The sequence below is a fragment of the Ciconia boyciana genome, chromosome 5, assembly GCF_034638445.1.
Source record: "Ciconia boyciana chromosome 5, ASM3463844v1, whole genome shotgun sequence".
NCBI classification, from domain to species: Eukaryota; Metazoa; Chordata; class Aves; order Ciconiiformes; family Ciconiidae; genus Ciconia; species Ciconia boyciana.
The window spans coordinates 54,432,186-54,449,722 of record NC_132938.1 but is presented as its reverse complement, the minus strand read 5'-3'; the positions used below and the strand labels follow the sequence as shown (position 1 = coordinate 54,449,722).

The 17,537-nt window shown below is 42.6% G+C and overlaps 1 protein-coding gene across 1 annotated transcript in view; it reads left to right on the top strand.

Annotated features, from left to right (window-relative positions):
• UNC5C (unc-5 netrin receptor C) overlaps positions 1-17,537 on the top strand; it is a 269,375-nt gene that overhangs the window by 235,397 nt on the left and 16,441 nt on the right. Inside the window, exons 8-12 of the mRNA XM_072861768.1 lie at positions 1,430-1,486; positions 2,960-3,151; positions 4,413-4,757; positions 7,626-7,713; positions 16,858-17,026. Coding sequence (XP_072717869.1) covers positions 1,430-1,486; positions 2,960-3,151; positions 4,413-4,757; positions 7,626-7,713; positions 16,858-17,026 — 851 coding nt within the window. The remainder of the gene's footprint in view (positions 1-1,429; positions 1,487-2,959; positions 3,152-4,412; positions 4,758-7,625; positions 7,714-16,857; positions 17,027-17,537) is intronic.

Here is a 17,537-nt window from a genome sequence, read left to right as displayed (position 1 = left end):
GCAGCTTCTCACAGAAGGCACCCCTGTAGCCCACCCGCTACCAAAACTTTGCCACGCAAAACTAATACATCTGGTGTTTCAGTTAAGGTAGCATTTACGCGATAGTTAATGTCTGGAAACTTCAGGGGGAGTTATGTCTATACCTGCGATTGGGATAGACTGTATCTTCATTAGCAAGCAGTGCAGCCAAGCAGGAAGAGCTATGTAAAGCACAACAGATGCCAAGCACCCAAACTCAGAATTTCTGGGAGCTAGGGATTATTACTCCCGTCTGCCTGTAATGTGGTCCTGTGCATTAGGCACGTGCCAGGAGTGCATCTTCCAGTTTCATTTCACCTGCAGGGAGTCCCCAGCTGTGCGAGCTCCTCGCAGTGCGATCCAAGGAGAGGGGGTGAAATTCCCTTCAAAAGCACTGAAGGGAAGGTGATGGAGGAGAGGTGCCTTCTGTCTTGCACTGACTCTAATCCCGTCCCTGACAGCGACTCCCTCACTTACTTTGGATTTGTCATTTACCTTTCCAGCTGGATGAGACTTGGAGCATTTGACTCATTTCCCGTATGGATGGAAAGCAGCTGGGAGGTGCTTAGGGAGTTCATAGGACTCGTGTGCCAACTAAGCAGCTCCAGCATGCCGTGCTGTAGGAGATGCAGAAAGAAAAGACAAAGGAAGCGATGTCCCTTATTTACCTGTTCTGAAATACAGCTGTAAATTGTGTTATGATTTTGTCAATATATGGTGCTTGCAAAGATTTCAAATAAATAATGTTATGACCCTAGGGGTCTTATTGATTTTGTAATAATTTCGAAGAGAAGCCACTCAGTTTCCCGTTTGCTGACAAATTCTTTGCTCCCTGAGGAATTCCTATTGAACATGTATTAAAGGCAGGATAAAATAATTCCAGGGGAATACAGAGAGAGGGCTTTGTGCATAGACTCTGCTCAGCGAATGGGTATTTAACCTCTGACCAGTGACGACAGGTCTCCTTTAGCTCTATTAGATCAACAGCAAGCTACTATAATTAAATAAAAAAACTGTTTAGAGCCTCACCGAACATGTCCTGGGAATTAAAGCATATGGCAGGGATCGGGAAAAAAGACTTTCCATATGCTAATGACCCTTGATGTCTGAAATAAATTAGATCCATTAGAGTTTATGCTCAATAAAAGAAAGACTTTAAGCACTCCAAAGTTAGTGACTCGAGACCGATTTTGGCTTAGAAATTCAATCTGCCTGCTTATTAATTCTGAGTAAGGCTCTGGAGGAGACAGGGGATGTAAAATCATAATTCTGTGCTGTATCAGAATTTTAAAGTGCTATCAGTTTCTTTTCCTTCTTCTTTTTAATTAAACCATTTTTCATGCTTCCCTTTTTTGTTTTCCTCATTAATTTGATTTTGTTCCCATTTTTGTTTAATTTCTTTCTTTTTAAGGTTTCATTTATCCTATTTCAACTGAACAGAGAACCCAGAATGAATATGGATTTTCTTGTAAGTTTAATGTTTGATTTTACATTCCTGGATGCTAATTTGATCCTGTTCCTTGGGTCAAGCTTTACTGTTATGCCAGCTCTGTGTGACTAGGCAAAGAGGGACCTATTCAGCAGAGTAAGCGGCATGCTGCTTGCTTGACAGCAGTCGCAGTGTTTCGCTGTCTGTGGGTTGACACAGAATGATAACGGCACTTATGCGCAAGGAAAATGGGGGAAGATGCTGCCTCAGAGGCAGAAACTGGAGAGAATGAACCCTCTTCTCATTAAAATTTCCTTAGCAAATGGAAGAAATGTGGTGGAGGGGTAACTTTTCTTTGAGCTGGAACTCGGAGATCTGCTTCCTCAACTGCTGAGGAAAAAAATGGGATGTTTCGAGGCTGGTACCTTGAAGGTCTGGTAGCTAGGAGCTTACAGAGATTGATCAGTCCCTTTCAACGTCTGCCAGCTTTCACCTCTGTGCTGGAGGGCAGGCTGGCTTAAATGGCTAGAAGACAGGGAGCAAAAACATAAAATAAAAATTATTTTACGTTTCAAACTAACAAAAATGGGGTACTAAAAAGTCTTGATTTGTTTTTGCACTTTCTTTTTTCATTACACTAGCTCTAAAACTGGGATTCTTCACTGTATCGAAACACATCAAATTTTGGTCATATATTCAGACCTTTTGGAAAAAAATGTCTAGTGGATAATGATGCTAGAGATTAGCCTGGAATTAGTGCCGAAGATACGGTATAAGCAGCTAGTAGAAATATCATAGCCATTTTCTCACAAGACAGCTCTAATAAATCTGGGTTCCTTTTTGTAAATTACCACATTATTTCTTGCTGTTGCTTCAGCTTTTATCCAAATACGGATGTGTTAATGCCAGTGATGAGAATTCAGTGTTTGATTCTCTGCTTTACTAGATTATTGTTTTTAAAAGGGAAATGGATGGAAAGAAAAATGGCTTGACACGTTATAGTTCAAAAAAAGGAAACTCAAAGATACATCCTGGTATTCCAGGTATTCCATAGGAAATTGACCTTTTGGATTTTTTGACTTTTTTTTTTAATTAAAAAATAAGGCTTCTGAAGTTTAAAAACCCACGACTTTTTTTTTGTTATCAGATGAACTACTAAATCCCCATATTATGACACTATGTCGCTAAGACATACTACTTTATTTCGTAGAGTAAATTTGCTTCATGCGACTAAGTCTATAACATGTGTTATGCTTACTACTTCGCAGCCTGGGTACTAGATAGATGAACAAGTAGATAGGGAAAGAGTTAGAACACAAGTTAGAGAGAAATCAAAGATAATTTTCCATCGAAAGGGCATAGACCTGTTATACAGCTTTGGAAATGGGTTTTAAATTAACCTATAAAAAAGGTAGTAAATATCTGCAGGAAACGAGAATAATAGAATGCATTTTCTTGAAAGTCCCTGTAAGGAGCACATTTCTTCAAGGTTCCTGGCCTCTCTCCCTCTAGCTGCTCCTGACTCAGATGATGTTGCTCTCTACGTCGGGATCGTCATAGCCGTGATCGTGTGCCTGGCTATTTCTGTGGTCGTGGCCCTGTTTGTCTATCGCAAGAACCACCGTGACTTTGAGTCAGATATTATCGACTCCTCGGCGCTAAATGGGGGATTTCAGCCTGTTAACATCAAGGCTGCAAGGCAAGGTTAGTTGTCATTTCACTCCATGTTGACCAATTCAGGGAGACGCTATAAGGTTATGGTCTCTTGGGCTGCATGAATGATATCTGCTGGATGCTTGTTGGCACTTCATAAAAGGGAGAAAGATTATATCCATTTGTTTCTGATGGTCAAGTGCTCAAAACCCACGTCGGCATTTTTCAGATGTGCTCAAGAGCATAAAGCAGAGGAATTTAACTTCTGAAGAGAGAGCATGAGTGCAAGAGTGAAACACAGAGACATTTATGGAAATACAGGTCCAGCTCAAATTTAAATCAAAGGCAAAGCTATGACAGAAACAACGGAGGCAGGATTCATCGCAGGAGTGATATTACAGTACAGTAATTCTATCACATCTTCCTCCTCTTTGTTTCACTAATAGCCTTTTTTACTGTGCCCTGTCTCCACAGGCATAAATAGTCGTTTAAGAAGTACTGTACTTTCGATAGACAATGTAGAAGAAGTTGCGGTAGAACATCATTTAATAATAAGCATTTTTATCACTGGTGCATAACAGCTTGATTATTTCCAGACTTCATCGGTCAGAAAAAAACACTCTAGAGTTAGTGCTGGCTTTTTCAAGGCCCATATCTAGGCTGTACAGTTCCTCTTTTTTTTCCCAAAAAGAATAAATCAAAGTAAGAGTTAAGATGACAAGAGAGTTCTCAGGTAGAAGATTAGCAGAAGTGTCATTTTCTTTGCTGGGGATACTTTTAAAACAAATCTCCAAAAAGTGTGATGCAGGTACTAATCCCCCACTGCGGGGAGTCATGGGCACGATGACTTCATAGGTTTGTTCTGTCCTTTATTTCAGGAACGCTATCATTAGGCCAATTAGATAAATTGGTTAATGATTCTCACTTAGCATTTAGGGAGGGCGTTTTAGTTAATAAAACTAGATCTACTGAGTATGGAAAACATCTTGCTCTGAAGCTAAGCACGTCATACTGGAAATCTGAGTGCAGCCTGGAAGAATAATCCCAATGAAAAATCCTTAGAGCAGAAACGTGCTCTAATTTTGTATGACAATTAGATTCCATAGCGGCTGGGGCAATACAAGCCCTGGGATTTTACTGGAGAGATGCATGGAAAAGGAGACCAAGGTCAGTCTGCAAGGACTTTGCGTATTTTAACCTTTGGTATGAAATGCAAAATGCAAAATGCAGAATGCAAACCCAAATCATTACCCAGAAGAAAGTCATCAGAATAGAAAAGTAATACAGTTCTTCCATCTTATCTCCAATGCAGACCTCCTGGCGGTACCACCAGACCTCACTTCTGCTGCAGCCATGTACAGAGGTCCTGTTTACGCTTTGCATGATGTCTCTGATAAAATCCCAATGACCAATTCTCCGATCCTGGACCCGCTGCCCAACCTGAAAATCAAGGTTTATAACACCTCTGGTGCAGTCACTCCCCAGGATGACCTCTCTGACTTCTCCTCCAAGCTGTCCCCACAGATTACACAGTCTCTGCTGGAGAATGAGACCCTGAATATGAAAAACCAGAGCCTTGCTCGGCAAACAGACCCATCGTGCACTGCATTTGGGACCTTCAACTCTTTAGGAGGTCACCTAGTAATTCCCAATTCAGGTAAGTGCTAGCCATGTTGGCTTAAAGGCTCAGTTGTTTTGTGTTTTTAGTTGGAGTTAGCTTGCTTTTATGCAGGAAAAAGCAGGGTCATTCCTGGGACTCTGCCTTTTCTTTGTTCGGAACAAACACATGTTTTTTTCCCCCATTCAGGTCTACCAAGGTACTTCAAGTATTCTTTTCCCAAAGTCCTGGCCACCTTTTTAACAGAATATTGCAGAGCTCTTAGCCACTTTCTGAGACATGTGAGGCTTCAGAGCTTCCCTGTGTGAAGTGAGATTCAGCATCCTTGACCTTTTCCTTTCATGCAGCTCTAGAAAAAGGACTCCAAGCCAGAAAGCCTCAATCTTGTCATCACACATAAAAAGGACAAATTAATTAAAAAACAAATTGGTTGTTCCACTTCAAATTCATTGCAGACTGTGTGGTATTGAAGTAGGACAGCAGAATACTAATTTTTGGAAGGTTTTTTTACTGCACACATTACATACCCAAGGAAAATAAGGCCAAAGAGTGTCTTTTCTCTATTTCTCTCCTTGTTACACGTATTGTTGACTTGTTTTACAACTAGGAAAGAGGGGGACTGAGCAGCAAGTGCCTTTTGATATAATTGCAATGTGCTGCTCAGGCTTTCTCATATGGTACGAGGCCAGGCTGCTGGGGCCCCCTCAAGCCACCCAGGCACCGGGAGGCAGTTTCAGAGCATCCAAGGAGCTCCTGGGCAGCCCTGGGAGAGCTCAGCTCTTGCAGCCAGATTTTTTAGGAGAGCCATACTGCTGTTTGGTTCCTAAATGAAGTGTTGACATTGAAAGGAAGTTTAGCACCTAGATGTTCCCATGCGTTTGGCATACTGATGAAGAGCAACATTAGCATCTGAAGTGGGGTCGAATCAAATGCATAAAACACTGGATGTGGGGGATATGCAGGCTGTATGGTGGTCAGGAGTCCCCCTGCCCAGTTTCTCTGGAGCTCCGAGTCCAGGTAGGACCACAGTACATGTGAGACCACAACTCCCTGCTGGGATAGCTCAAGGTCTGACAGCTATTCTGCCTTCCTCCTTTACATCTGGCGGTCAGCTCTTGGCCATTTTACAGCACAGTGACCTGACTGAGGAGGAAGTGCCTGCCCTTGTCTCTTGCTCCTTTGCTGGATCTTTTCTTGTTTGTTGATGTTATGGAGAAAGCAAAACACCTAGGTGGCCTGGGACCTAGGTGGTTTGGTCCTTCCAGCATGCAGCCCCACACTGCCCAGGAAGCAGCCAAAAGTGGTCAGTGAGCAGTAGCCCTCCTCTCTGAGCTACCGTGGAACAGGGGGCAAAACTAGCTATTAAATTTAAGAACGTGAGTGAAAGCTGAACTACTTAAAGAAATCTGATGCTGACTGCTGAGCAATGTTGAAAATCCATGCTATACAATCCTGGATTTCACATTTTTCTAAGTAGCAGCTGAAGGTAGATATTAATACTCAGGTTTCTTATGCCGTGGTGGTGCACGTTGTCAGCAAAGTCTATTAGTCACATTTAATTCACAGATATTAATATCAATTTGTAAAGAAAAAATGGTTATTTATTGCTGTAATCCCTTCAAAATGATTAAAATAAGTTTTGTAAAATGTATCAATCTATCTACCGCTACCATGTATGCCTCCATGCTGCTTCTAGATGTATGTATATCCTCCTAGTGATATGATCAAAGCCCTTCATTTACGCTACACCTGCCCTGTTACAGCTGAGAACATACATGCACAGGTGAGGTTGTAACAGGCCTGTAAAGAAACAAATGTCAGAAGGCATTTGTGGGAAACGCTTTCCTAGCTAATCCCTCCCCTTGAAAGCCAGGTAAGGGACTGAGCCCCTGTACACCAACACATGGGAGGGGACCAGCGTTACCAAACCATGTATGCTAAAGAGGAAAGACAGGGCCATGTAAAGCTTCTATAAAGCCTCTCTTGTGCATATGTATATATGTAAATAACCTGCCTGTAGGTTTGTTTTCAGCTATGTAGTAATAACTGTATTAAAAGCCTTGCCACTGGCGCCCAGCTAATCCACATCTGCAAAGACAGCTGGCTGAGACGTGTCCAGCAGAGTGAAATAGCTGGTTCGTGTGCCATGTTTGTCGTGTAACGACAGGACCCTCTGCTTCTGGGGAGTTACTTGCTACATTTCTGCAATTGCAGTAATGTAAGAACGGTGTTTTGTAATCAAGTGTGCAGCTAATCATCACTGAAAAGGGCACAGAGCATGTTGGCCCACATTTTTTTCAAGGTTGGATACCTGAATTTTGAGCCACTCTACAGGACTAGGCACATTCAAAATACCAAGAAGCCCAATTTTGTCTCCCTGGTAGTCTAATTAGAAGCTGAGTGTATTAAGGGACAGGATGCCAGTCACAGAAGCCATCTTTCAGAAAACAACTTGTTCTTGTTGCTTCCTGGGACAGTGCTGCACTGCCTTTCTTTCCTGATTTTAATTAAGTAAGAATTGCCTAGGGAGAGATGTCCCATTACAGCTGTTGGAAGTTTTAGTCCGAGTTGTTGGTTTTTCCATCATTTTACAAGGTAAGCAGCAGTATAACCATCTGTCTGCTCTTTAAATAAAATAGAAGGGAAGAAAATCCTCTTCTCCACTCCCCTATTTCAGTGCCAACACACAAGAGGAGTAAGAACAGAACAGCTGACCGCCAGAGATGCCAGGGTTGCAGTAAATACTTTTTGTCCCGAGTTGCTGAGGTCATTTAGAGTCTGGTGGCGAGGTTGGGTGAAAATCTGGCATCACAGGCTTCATCTTCTGCCTCTCCTGTCACTCCTCTTCATAGGCCCACTTGCCTCTTTTTTCTCCATTTTATTTTTTGTGTCTCTTCTGTTCTGCAGGAGTAAGCTTGCTGATCCCAGCGGGGGCTGTTCCACAAGGGAGAGTCTATGAAATGTATGTGACAGTTCACAGGAAGGAGAACATGAGGTAAAAGACTGCCTTTATTTGCTTGTGCATTAACAGATGGGAAAAATGTAGTAACTAAAGACCTGTGGTAATATGCTTATGCAAAGTCAACTGCATTGAAGCTATTTGCTGACTTGGAGCTAAATGCAAGCAAAGCCAAGGACAAACTTTGCCACAAAACAAGCTCAGACTTTTGCTTTTCTAACTGAGTTGTATTCTGCAGCAAGCCCTCAAGCTGAGGGGATGCTGAATCACAGCCAGAAGCAAGGAAAATGTGCCAGCGTGAGTTTGGTGCGGCAGAGAAGGTGTGAGGTAATCTCTTAATAAAGACCTGTGCTGCAAGGAGAAGGGAGCCAAGGAGCAAGGTGACAAATCGGCTCACCAGAGGGACAGGTGCCTGACCACCTGGCTTGGAAAATCTCCTCTCCTATTACAATGAAAGTGAATTTTTATTTTACCCTTCATGGGCTTGGCTAGTCAGTCCATGCAGTGAAGAGGATGGAGCCAAAGCTTTTGCTGTCCTTCACCCCTCCTTGCTCTGAGGTAGAAGTAAGCAAGCAGTCATCCTGCTTAGCCCCAGGCATGCCGAGGACCACCCAGAGCCAATGTTGGGATGACCCCTGTCATTCTCACCTCTTATCTGCATGTGTGGCCAATTCATGTTCTCGATCTTAATGTCTACGGAGTGATCGGGCAGTCTTGGCATAAAAAAAGAGTTTCTGAAAACGCCAAGATACCGTTTGAAGCAGTTTAGGAAAATCTAATGAAGAGAAAGGTGAGATCTTACACTGCAGAATGGACTCATGCGCACAAAAGCTGAATGGCAGATGCGAATCTAAGCAATCATTACACGGTACTTTGCTGCTTTCCCCTCCTCATAGCTAGATACATTTTTTGGCTCAGCCCCTTAATGGCTTTTATTATGGGCTAAGCCACAGCTGTTTATACACTGCGTGATATTGAACACCAGTCTTTAGCTTGGTAGTCTTTCACCCATGCTAAAGTAATCTGCTTAAAGAAAAAATAAGTAACCCTCCACCCACCCTTTTGCATACATTATTCATCACCTGCTCTTTGAAAATAGCTAATTGCAGCTACAGAAAAAGTGTCTCTGTTCATATCTAGTATTGATTGTATTCCTATTACTTTTGTCTGTGTTTTAAAGACACTTATAAACAGCATTGAAAAAGGGCTCTTTCCTGCAGAAGGAAAAAAATTAAAATCAGAGGGCATCCCCTGTTATCAGGTTGCCTCCAAATCTCCCTCTTAAAAATATCTAATTCTTCCAAAAAAAGTTTGTCTCATTCCTAGAAGGAGCTATATATGCAATTTTCTTTCCAGCCAGTTATGGAGGGAATCTCTGCCTCCTTATTCATGCAGCTGTGGACAACCAATGTCACATGCTAGTCTGATTTATTTTCTTCGAGGGTCATGAAGCCTCCTCTGCGTGCTTTGTGATAGCTGTTACTCAGCAGGGGATAGAAGCATAGGTTAACCTGTATTGGGAAAAGCGTGCTTGGAGCTGTGCTCTGCCAAACTGAGCAAGTGTGCTGAAGTACACCTGCAGAAGTGAACGGAAAGGTGTGAATCTTCACTTGCAATGAAGACTTCCAGAAGTTATTTCTTTCCCTAGGAGAGGAGAGTAGAGAGCGGGCTGCCTTGGCCATCGGGACCGCAGGGCTCATCCCATTGCAGTGGTAATCACTTCTTGGGCACACAGACCCCAGCTGCTTATTTGATTTATGGCTTTTCAGCCCCCCTTCAGGCTCTCCATGCCAGGCGTTCCATGCTCATGGAAACAAACCACTTCTAGGACATTTAAAATGGAGCTCGTCGGGTGTTGTCTAGGTCACGCAGAACTGAATAGTCACCAAAAAGGGCTCAAACACTGCAGGACTGTAACGTCCTCCCCTGTTACCTGCTCCCTTTCCCCAGGTGCCCAGGAGCAGAAAGGGGTGGGTGGCACCCAGCACCCGGCTGTAATGGTCTCCTGCTGCAGGACTGTGTTACCAGACACTTCACTTTCTGTAGCAGAGCTGCAGCTCGGTCAAAGCCTCTTCTTCTGACTGCATGGGCCACAGATGTTGCTTCATATAATTGGAGTCATATGGGTACCACAAGTTGGTGTGCAGCATAGTTATTTTTTAAAACGGCTGCTGCACTCTTACAGCACTCCAGCAGAGAGTGATAGTCCACAGTAAGGACTAGCTGCAGACATTCGCTTTTGTGGCCAAGCGGTAACTGGAGTGTGTTCAATAAACCCTGTGAGACCCTATATTTATATTCATATGCACTGTGTAAATGTGTATGGGTTGAAAAGTCCTGTCCTGTGTTGATGTAGTTTGGAAGGGGACATATAGGAAACTATAAAATGGGTGTTATAATCAGAAATGAAGGCAGGCTCTTTTTCTTGGTATACAACCGCCACTGAGGCGAGAATGTGGTCCCTGTAGCCTACCCTAAATAGAACCAGTGCAGCAACAGGGGCGCGTACCATCACAGCTCACATATCTCCAGCAACTTAAGATTTAGCTCACACTGTTTGTAGAAATATGAAGCGACTTCTGAACAGTCAAGCTGAAACAGGAAATCTGTTATCCCTCAGAGTCCTGCAAATTCCCCTTGTCTTTTCCTTCCTTTGTTTTCCTAATACATTTCCCCAGTTCGTCTCTGAAACTTGTAGTACAGACATTTGAGAGACTTCATAACCCAGTAATATCACTCTTGGTGTTGCCTTGCAGATTGGTTAGGAGAGCTTTCCAAGACACTCTCTTTATTCCGTTTCATATCCATCAAAGCATGTGAGAGCAGGAGGGTCACCCTAAAAGCATTATCCTTCTGCCGTGAATTGGGGTTCTGATGGCTTGCAATAAACGCCACTTGGAGGCAGCTGTTTTCTCTAAGTGTGTTAGCGTGCTTGTGGCACAGTGGGTTTTCTCTTTCCCTAGACTGATACTCCAGCAGGCTGGTTTTCCTGCTCCCGCACTGCAAGCTCATCCTCATCCTGCCTGATATTTGGAGCAGGATGGATGGCAAGCAGCTACTGGGCTCTGATCCCTGGCTGGTGTGAGAGATTCATGTTGACCTCGTGGAAAGGTCCATGTGCTTTATGAAGTAGCTACGGTGGGGAAAAGGATAGCTATGTGTGTGTATATATGTGTTTGTGTGTTTGTAGACATACATGCATGTGTGTTTGTATAGCTATACAACTGAAAAACTGACAAGCCTATGAGAATATTTTACAACTACCTGCAGGTTTCTGTCTTGAAGCTCATTAGCTTTTTCAATGGTGATCAGATGCTCTCTCCCTTAGTCTGGGGAAGTATCACTGACTGAGATTTGCAAGGGGGGGTGCCTTCTTGAGCTGTGGTTTCACCTATAAAATAAACACGTTGTTGTGACCAGTACCTGGCAAGAGCCTGTTCCCATGAGCATCTGTGAGAGCCTCAGTCTTACATGATTAAGGATTAAATAGCATGAGTATAAACCTCCAACCTTCAGGATTTTCTTGACTGCCTCGGGTTAAAAAACAAATTTAGCTGTGAGCTAAATTAGTGGAGCTGTGTGCTTCCTTTGGAAACATCTGGCACTGGTCAGTGCTAGACGGGGTCTGGGCCTTGATGGACCACTGGTTTGATCTTGTATGGCAGTTCCCGTGTTCCTGTGTGAACCCCTGCCGAGCTTGCACAGCTTTAGGTGGAGCTACTCTTGCATACTCTAATCAGAGGCAAGAACTGCACTAAATATGGCACCGTGAAGGACACTCCTGTATAATCCATCACACAGGAGATGATGCAAATGAGAGTGGATGTCACCGTGCCCACGAAATGTGACAACCCTGAAGAACGGAGAAAGCAGTGCTCCTGAAGATCTTGATGGAAGACACACATAAATTGTGCGACTTCCAAATTAGCTACCTTAAAAGAGAGAATAGTCGCATGAGCCGTGGTAGGATTTGGATCAGTGGCTTCACAATGTATGTATCGACTTTATATTAAAGTCACGCAGCTGATCAATGAGTTTGATCCAAGGAGCAATGTTGCCTTTTTCACCAGTAAAGTCTAAGCTTAGTGATGTGAAATAAAAGAAATTGAAGTCTTCCACATCTCATTTCCCCACCTTCCTTCTGTATTTCAGTTGCATAAACAAAATTACTTTGCAACTCCAGAAGACAATTTCATGAAGTGCCAGTCATTATAATTGAAAAATTCAAAATAAAAAAGACCAGAGCATGAATAAAAGGGGAGGAAAACTTTTCAGATAATTTTCCTTCTAAAGATAGACTAGCAGAAGAACCAGGGTCAGTCAAGAATATTAAGTTTGAAACTTAAGAAGGAACACATACTAAAAATAAAGGCCCAGCAATTAAAGGAGAAATGAAATGTCTTCCCTCTGACTTTTGGCTAAGCTGTGTAGAAGGGTTGCCATCTGTTGCTATGAGTTAGCCATTCCTCTCTCCCTGCTCTGTCCTGTGCTTCCTGAGCTGCTGTGATTGCCTGTAACATCTACGCACGGTGCCAGGGAGCGCAACGTAGGCCCACTGAGGAGCAGAGATTTCTCTAGTTGTTCTCACATCTGCTGTCTGACAGCTACCTTAATGAATATGGTCTGGCTTATTACAGGGAGACGGTTTTGAATGAGTAATCCCATTAAAAACACAAATTTGATTGTGAAGGGACCAGATATAGTGAATAAAAGTTTATATGCTTTTAAATAAAAGGTGACTGTTCTTGATAAGTGGTGCGGGATGGGACGACATCTAAAAATATCTGAAGACCTTTCAGTTACTGTTAGTGCCTTTTAATAGCAATGCTAAAAAGGGAATTGAATTTCAGTCTCAGTCAGATCTTTGTAAAACAAAACCATCTCTCTTGCCTGCACTGGAGTGACTTCGGAGTCGTACTGGCTCAGCTGAATGCCCAGTCCCATCTAGTAAGTCATCCCAAGACTGCTGCCAGCCTAAAGTGAAGCACATGTGGATGGGGTTTTTTGGGGTTTGGGGTTCTTTTTTGGATAAGAGCCTAAAAGTAGGTTCTGGCCCACAGTTTTGAAGATGTCTGCTCAAAGATCTTTCTGCTTTAGAAGAGATAATTCCCTTGCTCTGTATGCTCGCCTGTGTCTGTGTTTGTGCTGGATCTCCTGCGATCTATAACACAGAAATCGCAATACTCGATTACAACAGGCACTCGTCCAGGCCAGGATCCTGGCTTTGCTGGTCCTGCATCACCTGCTCTAGGAGAAGGTAGAAAATTGCTCGTAATAAATGACTACACAATAACTGTCTTCAGGGGAATTTGTTGTTTACTAATCCCATCAATTAGTGTTGGGTTTATGCCTTGAAGCAGAAAGATTAATATCTCCTGTATAATATATCGTGTCTACTGCATCTGTTTCTGTTCTCATTAGCTATGGTAAGGCATAATCCTTTTGTTTTAAAATGGAAATTAGAAACAGTGAGAAATAAGGAAAGATCTGTCAAGAGATTTTTGTTCCTTTTTCCTGTCAGTTGTCATAGGGTACCTCTCTGCTGTACGTGCCATTGTGTGGTTTAGCCTCATTCCTCCGGGTTTCAGGTGTTTATTTCTGAGATCTCGCTGTGGTCCCTAAACACCCTGCTACCTGCAGTCACATTAGAGCTGGATAGGAAAGGGGATATCACCTCAGCGTGCTCTGACATGCCTTGTCCCATACAGCCCCAGAAATCAGATGTGCTTTTTGCCGCTGTGTCACATTACAAGTTGACATCTGCTGCGTTGCAGTAAGATCACCTGAGATCTTTTTCACTTTATTGCTTTTCTTTGCTACTAAATAACTATGTTTGGAACTTGTTTTGCTCTAGAAGCATGAACTGCTGTACAATTGATAGGATTTTATTTCCTAGTCATATTTTTACCCTCTCTGGATCTTTTGCATTATTTTCTGTCTCTCATTGTCGCTTGCAATAGTTCCTTACTTACTGTTATCTGTAAATTTAATGATTGTATTGCTATTTACATTGCCTTCCACATTGTGTGTAGAAATCCTGGCCTCCCAGTAGTCAGGGAGAGGTTTAGCATTGACCTCAACAGAGCTGGGGTTTCACCTATTCAGTGACACTGAATCCTGTTTCACACCACTGGGAAACTTCTCTGCAGCTCATTATATCTCAGTTTTTAAAGGCTTAAAGTAGTTAGATCACTTGCCGTCCCCAGATTGGTGGGGAGCTGAGGTGGGTCAGTGTATGCATGAGGTGGGTGGTGGAGGAAAGCCATTGGCACCAGCAGTGTTCCATAACTTTATGGTGCTGGACTCAGATGTGTGTCTGGTTGACAACTGGGGGACTGCAAAGTCAACCACCCTTGCAGCTGGCCCATTTTTCTGCTCTTCACTCATCAGAGTGTCTTGTATCATAAACACCCAGGTCAGGACCACACATATCTCATCCAGTTGGTAATGAATCTCGTAAGTCCGGTGACAAAGATGCTGTTTACCAACTTGGGGAAAAAATACTAAACCTTTCTATTTTTTTGCATGTCCTTTGTATGCTTGTATCCGCTTCCCACCTCACTTGCTGACTGTGCAGTCTGGAGTGCCTCCGACTTCATGTTCTGCATCATTTTTTATACTTGTGCTAATCGGATATAAAATGGTGCGGCACAGAATCATGCCCTCCATCAGAGTCCTAAAATTTAACAGCTAACAAAATTTTGTCATGGAGCAGTGACTAAACTTAATTTTACTTTGAGACAACTTTAGGCTGTATGATTTATCAGTACCATATTATTTTAATGGCCTTTTGGCTTTTTTTAACCGCATGCATCAGTGCTCAGATTCTTGTCGATTTTAACTCATTTTTCACCTAAAAGACACTGTATGAATTTTTTTATGGCAATCATGATATATTCCCCCCTATATTCTTTTTGACTGCTGGTTTTGTAATTCAGTCCAAAAAACTATGATAACTTGTATTTTTTTCCTTCCTTCTTCATGGGTCAGTAGTCTTTTAGATGAAGTTAGGTTAACCAGATGATTAAGTCTAGATCTTGTCATATCTGTAGCTTTCCAGACAAATACTGTAATTTTGAAAGATCTTCTCATAAGACATTATGTTTTTTGAAATTTCTTGAATTAGGCTGTAGGAGAGCATTCAAATATCGATTAATGCACCAGGTAGATGACCATTAAAAACCACCACCACATTGTGAGTGTTTTTTAAGCTTCCTGTTGCTTCTTATTAAAAAAACCTGAAGTAAATTAATCTGAAAAAGAAGCAACATTTTAGTCAAAAACTGCCCAATGATTTATTCAGATCAGTCTTGCAAGAGAGTGATCCTTGATCTTCTTAAGCTGAATCCAGAGTTCCCTACAGCATGCAAGAAGAGCTGGACTAGGTACTCTATCTGCTAGTGTTTCATTTCTTGTGTGTACTGTTTGTTAGGCTAAAATAACCAGCATAATACATGATAGCTGTCCAGACTGTTATATTTTACATCTTTTTTGAAAGTCAGCTATCGCAGCTGTTTATTTCCAGTCCACGGCTTTTCAGAAACAATTGTTAAGTCATTTAGTAAACTCATCAGTTAATTTCCACAGATGCATATAATCTGGATTTACTGATTTGCATAGATTTAAATTTTTCTATGCTGGACCTTTTTTCCTCAAATGTTACAAAAACCTCCCACAACATTTGTAGCAATAAGAGACACTTTTCAAAAGTGCCTTCGTCCCACTTCGAAAAAGAATTTCCCAAAAGTTTGTCTTTCATTTTCTGTGGGATTAATGGATTATTCAGGGAGAATTAAGGTGGGCAAAATTTGGATATGCCTGTGGACATATCTTTGCAATAGCCAGAATAGGTGCAATAAATTGGGTATCAAAACAGCTTCTGTCCTGATTTGGCCTTCTTGAAAATGTTATCTATGTAAGATTACAGCTACTTTTTTTGCTCTTTCTTTTGGTAAAGGCAAAGACTTGCAGAAATAAACAGTATTTAATGTTGTCTCAGCTAATTCCACTGAGACCAATACAGATATAATTAAAAGTATTTGTAAATGCAACATGGGATTGAACCCTTAGCCGGAGCAGAAGCTGGGAGGTCCTGTGGGCAGATCTGGAATTTGTAAGTGCAGAACACATCGAACACTTTTAATCTCCTGCTTGCTGGTTTCTGGATCATGAATTTGTCCTCTGTATTATTTAGGGAGGCAGTTGATGAGGCACATTCAGCTGTATTTGTCATACACCAGATGTCGGGATAGTTAAAGTCACTCATGCTTCCTCTGATTTTAAGCTCCTCAGCAGTTGGTCTGGGATACTTTACACATGCGCACACATGCACATGCATGCACGCGCGCACACAGACACACGCACTTGTTTACAAACTACAGTGTATGCAATGTATCCTATATATTTCTATGATTTCCCCTATCACCCATTTCTAGTGACTGGATGCAAGCGTGCTGGACAATACCCATGTTTTTAACTGGACAGCTCTGAGTTATCACTAGAAATCACAGGCTTTGCAAGTGTTTTGCCCTCTGTGCTGTTCCTTACCATCCTTTCGTCCTTTCTTCCCCGCTGCCAGTGATACCTGCTCCCCGCAGGCATATTTGCAAAAGCCATTCTAGTAGATCTGAATGCCTTTTAAGTAAAATGGAGTATCAGTGGGTTTGGTGATGGCTCCGAACCCAAACTGCACATCTCAGATGTGCTGTATACCACTTACAAGGTTTCAGACGTGCTCATTAGTTCATTCTCTTCCTTCGTTCTCCAATTTTCTCTGTCCAGGCAGTAAATAATTCTCACATGTGGTGCTTACAAGAGCCACTGCTAGTTTTTGTATGCTGCTAAACAACTGCCAAATGCTGCAGTGACTGCATTTCAGCAGTGGGTGAAATGAAGCCTCTGCATATGGTCTGCAAGGATCCTTCAGAATGGGGGGATGCTCAGCAAGTGTGGTCTATAATTTGCTGCCACCTAAACCTGCATTGACAAATGAGCGATATTTGGCAAAAACCCCACCATTTTGGGATTTGGAGGAAAAAAAACCCAAAGCAAAACCACGCATTCTTTGCTTGCACAATCTTTTCATTTTAAGAGAAGAATCTTTTATTTTTACATACCTGGATGTACCTTTTTGCCTTTTTCAACTCACTTAACGTATCCGTCTTTCTGTCCATGTGTCAGGCCGCCTGTAGAAGACAGCCAAACCCTGCTGACACCGGTGGTGAGCTGCGGCCCACCAGGAGCGCTGCTGACCCGGCCAGTCATTTTAACCATGCACCACTGTGCAGAACCCAACATGGAGGACTGGCAGATCCAGCTGAAGCACCAGGCTGCCCAGGGGCCGTGGGAGGTGAGGCTCTGGAGCTTCAGCCTGTGTGCTGGCCGCGTGGAGGGTTCACTGCTAATCCTGAAGCTGCCTTTCCGAACCAGGATGCCTGTATTTCGGGTTTTCTGTGTGAGATGCATGGCTGCTGCGGGCAGGCAGGAGTGCACCGGGTATCTAAGCTGCCCAGTGCCTATACAGAGATGCTGTCTTGGGGCAGTTTGGTGCCTCCTAGTACTGGCTATTTTCCATGAAAGAGCCTGCATTGCAGGATTTTGACACGAGCTTTTGGTCGTGGCAGAATACTGTGCCGAAGTCATGGGGAGAGAAGGAAGGGAAAAGGCAAAATAAAAAATAATGGCTGAAAATAATTTCTGACTCGATTCTAGAAATAAGAAAATGTTTTTTACAGGGTCGTTTGAACTCCCCTGGTTTATAGTCTGTTTTCAAGAAAGTGAAAATGATGCTGCAAATGAAATCCTGCTTCAGCATCAAGACATCAGCCAGCTTAATAAAATGTATAGGCCTTACTTTTCTT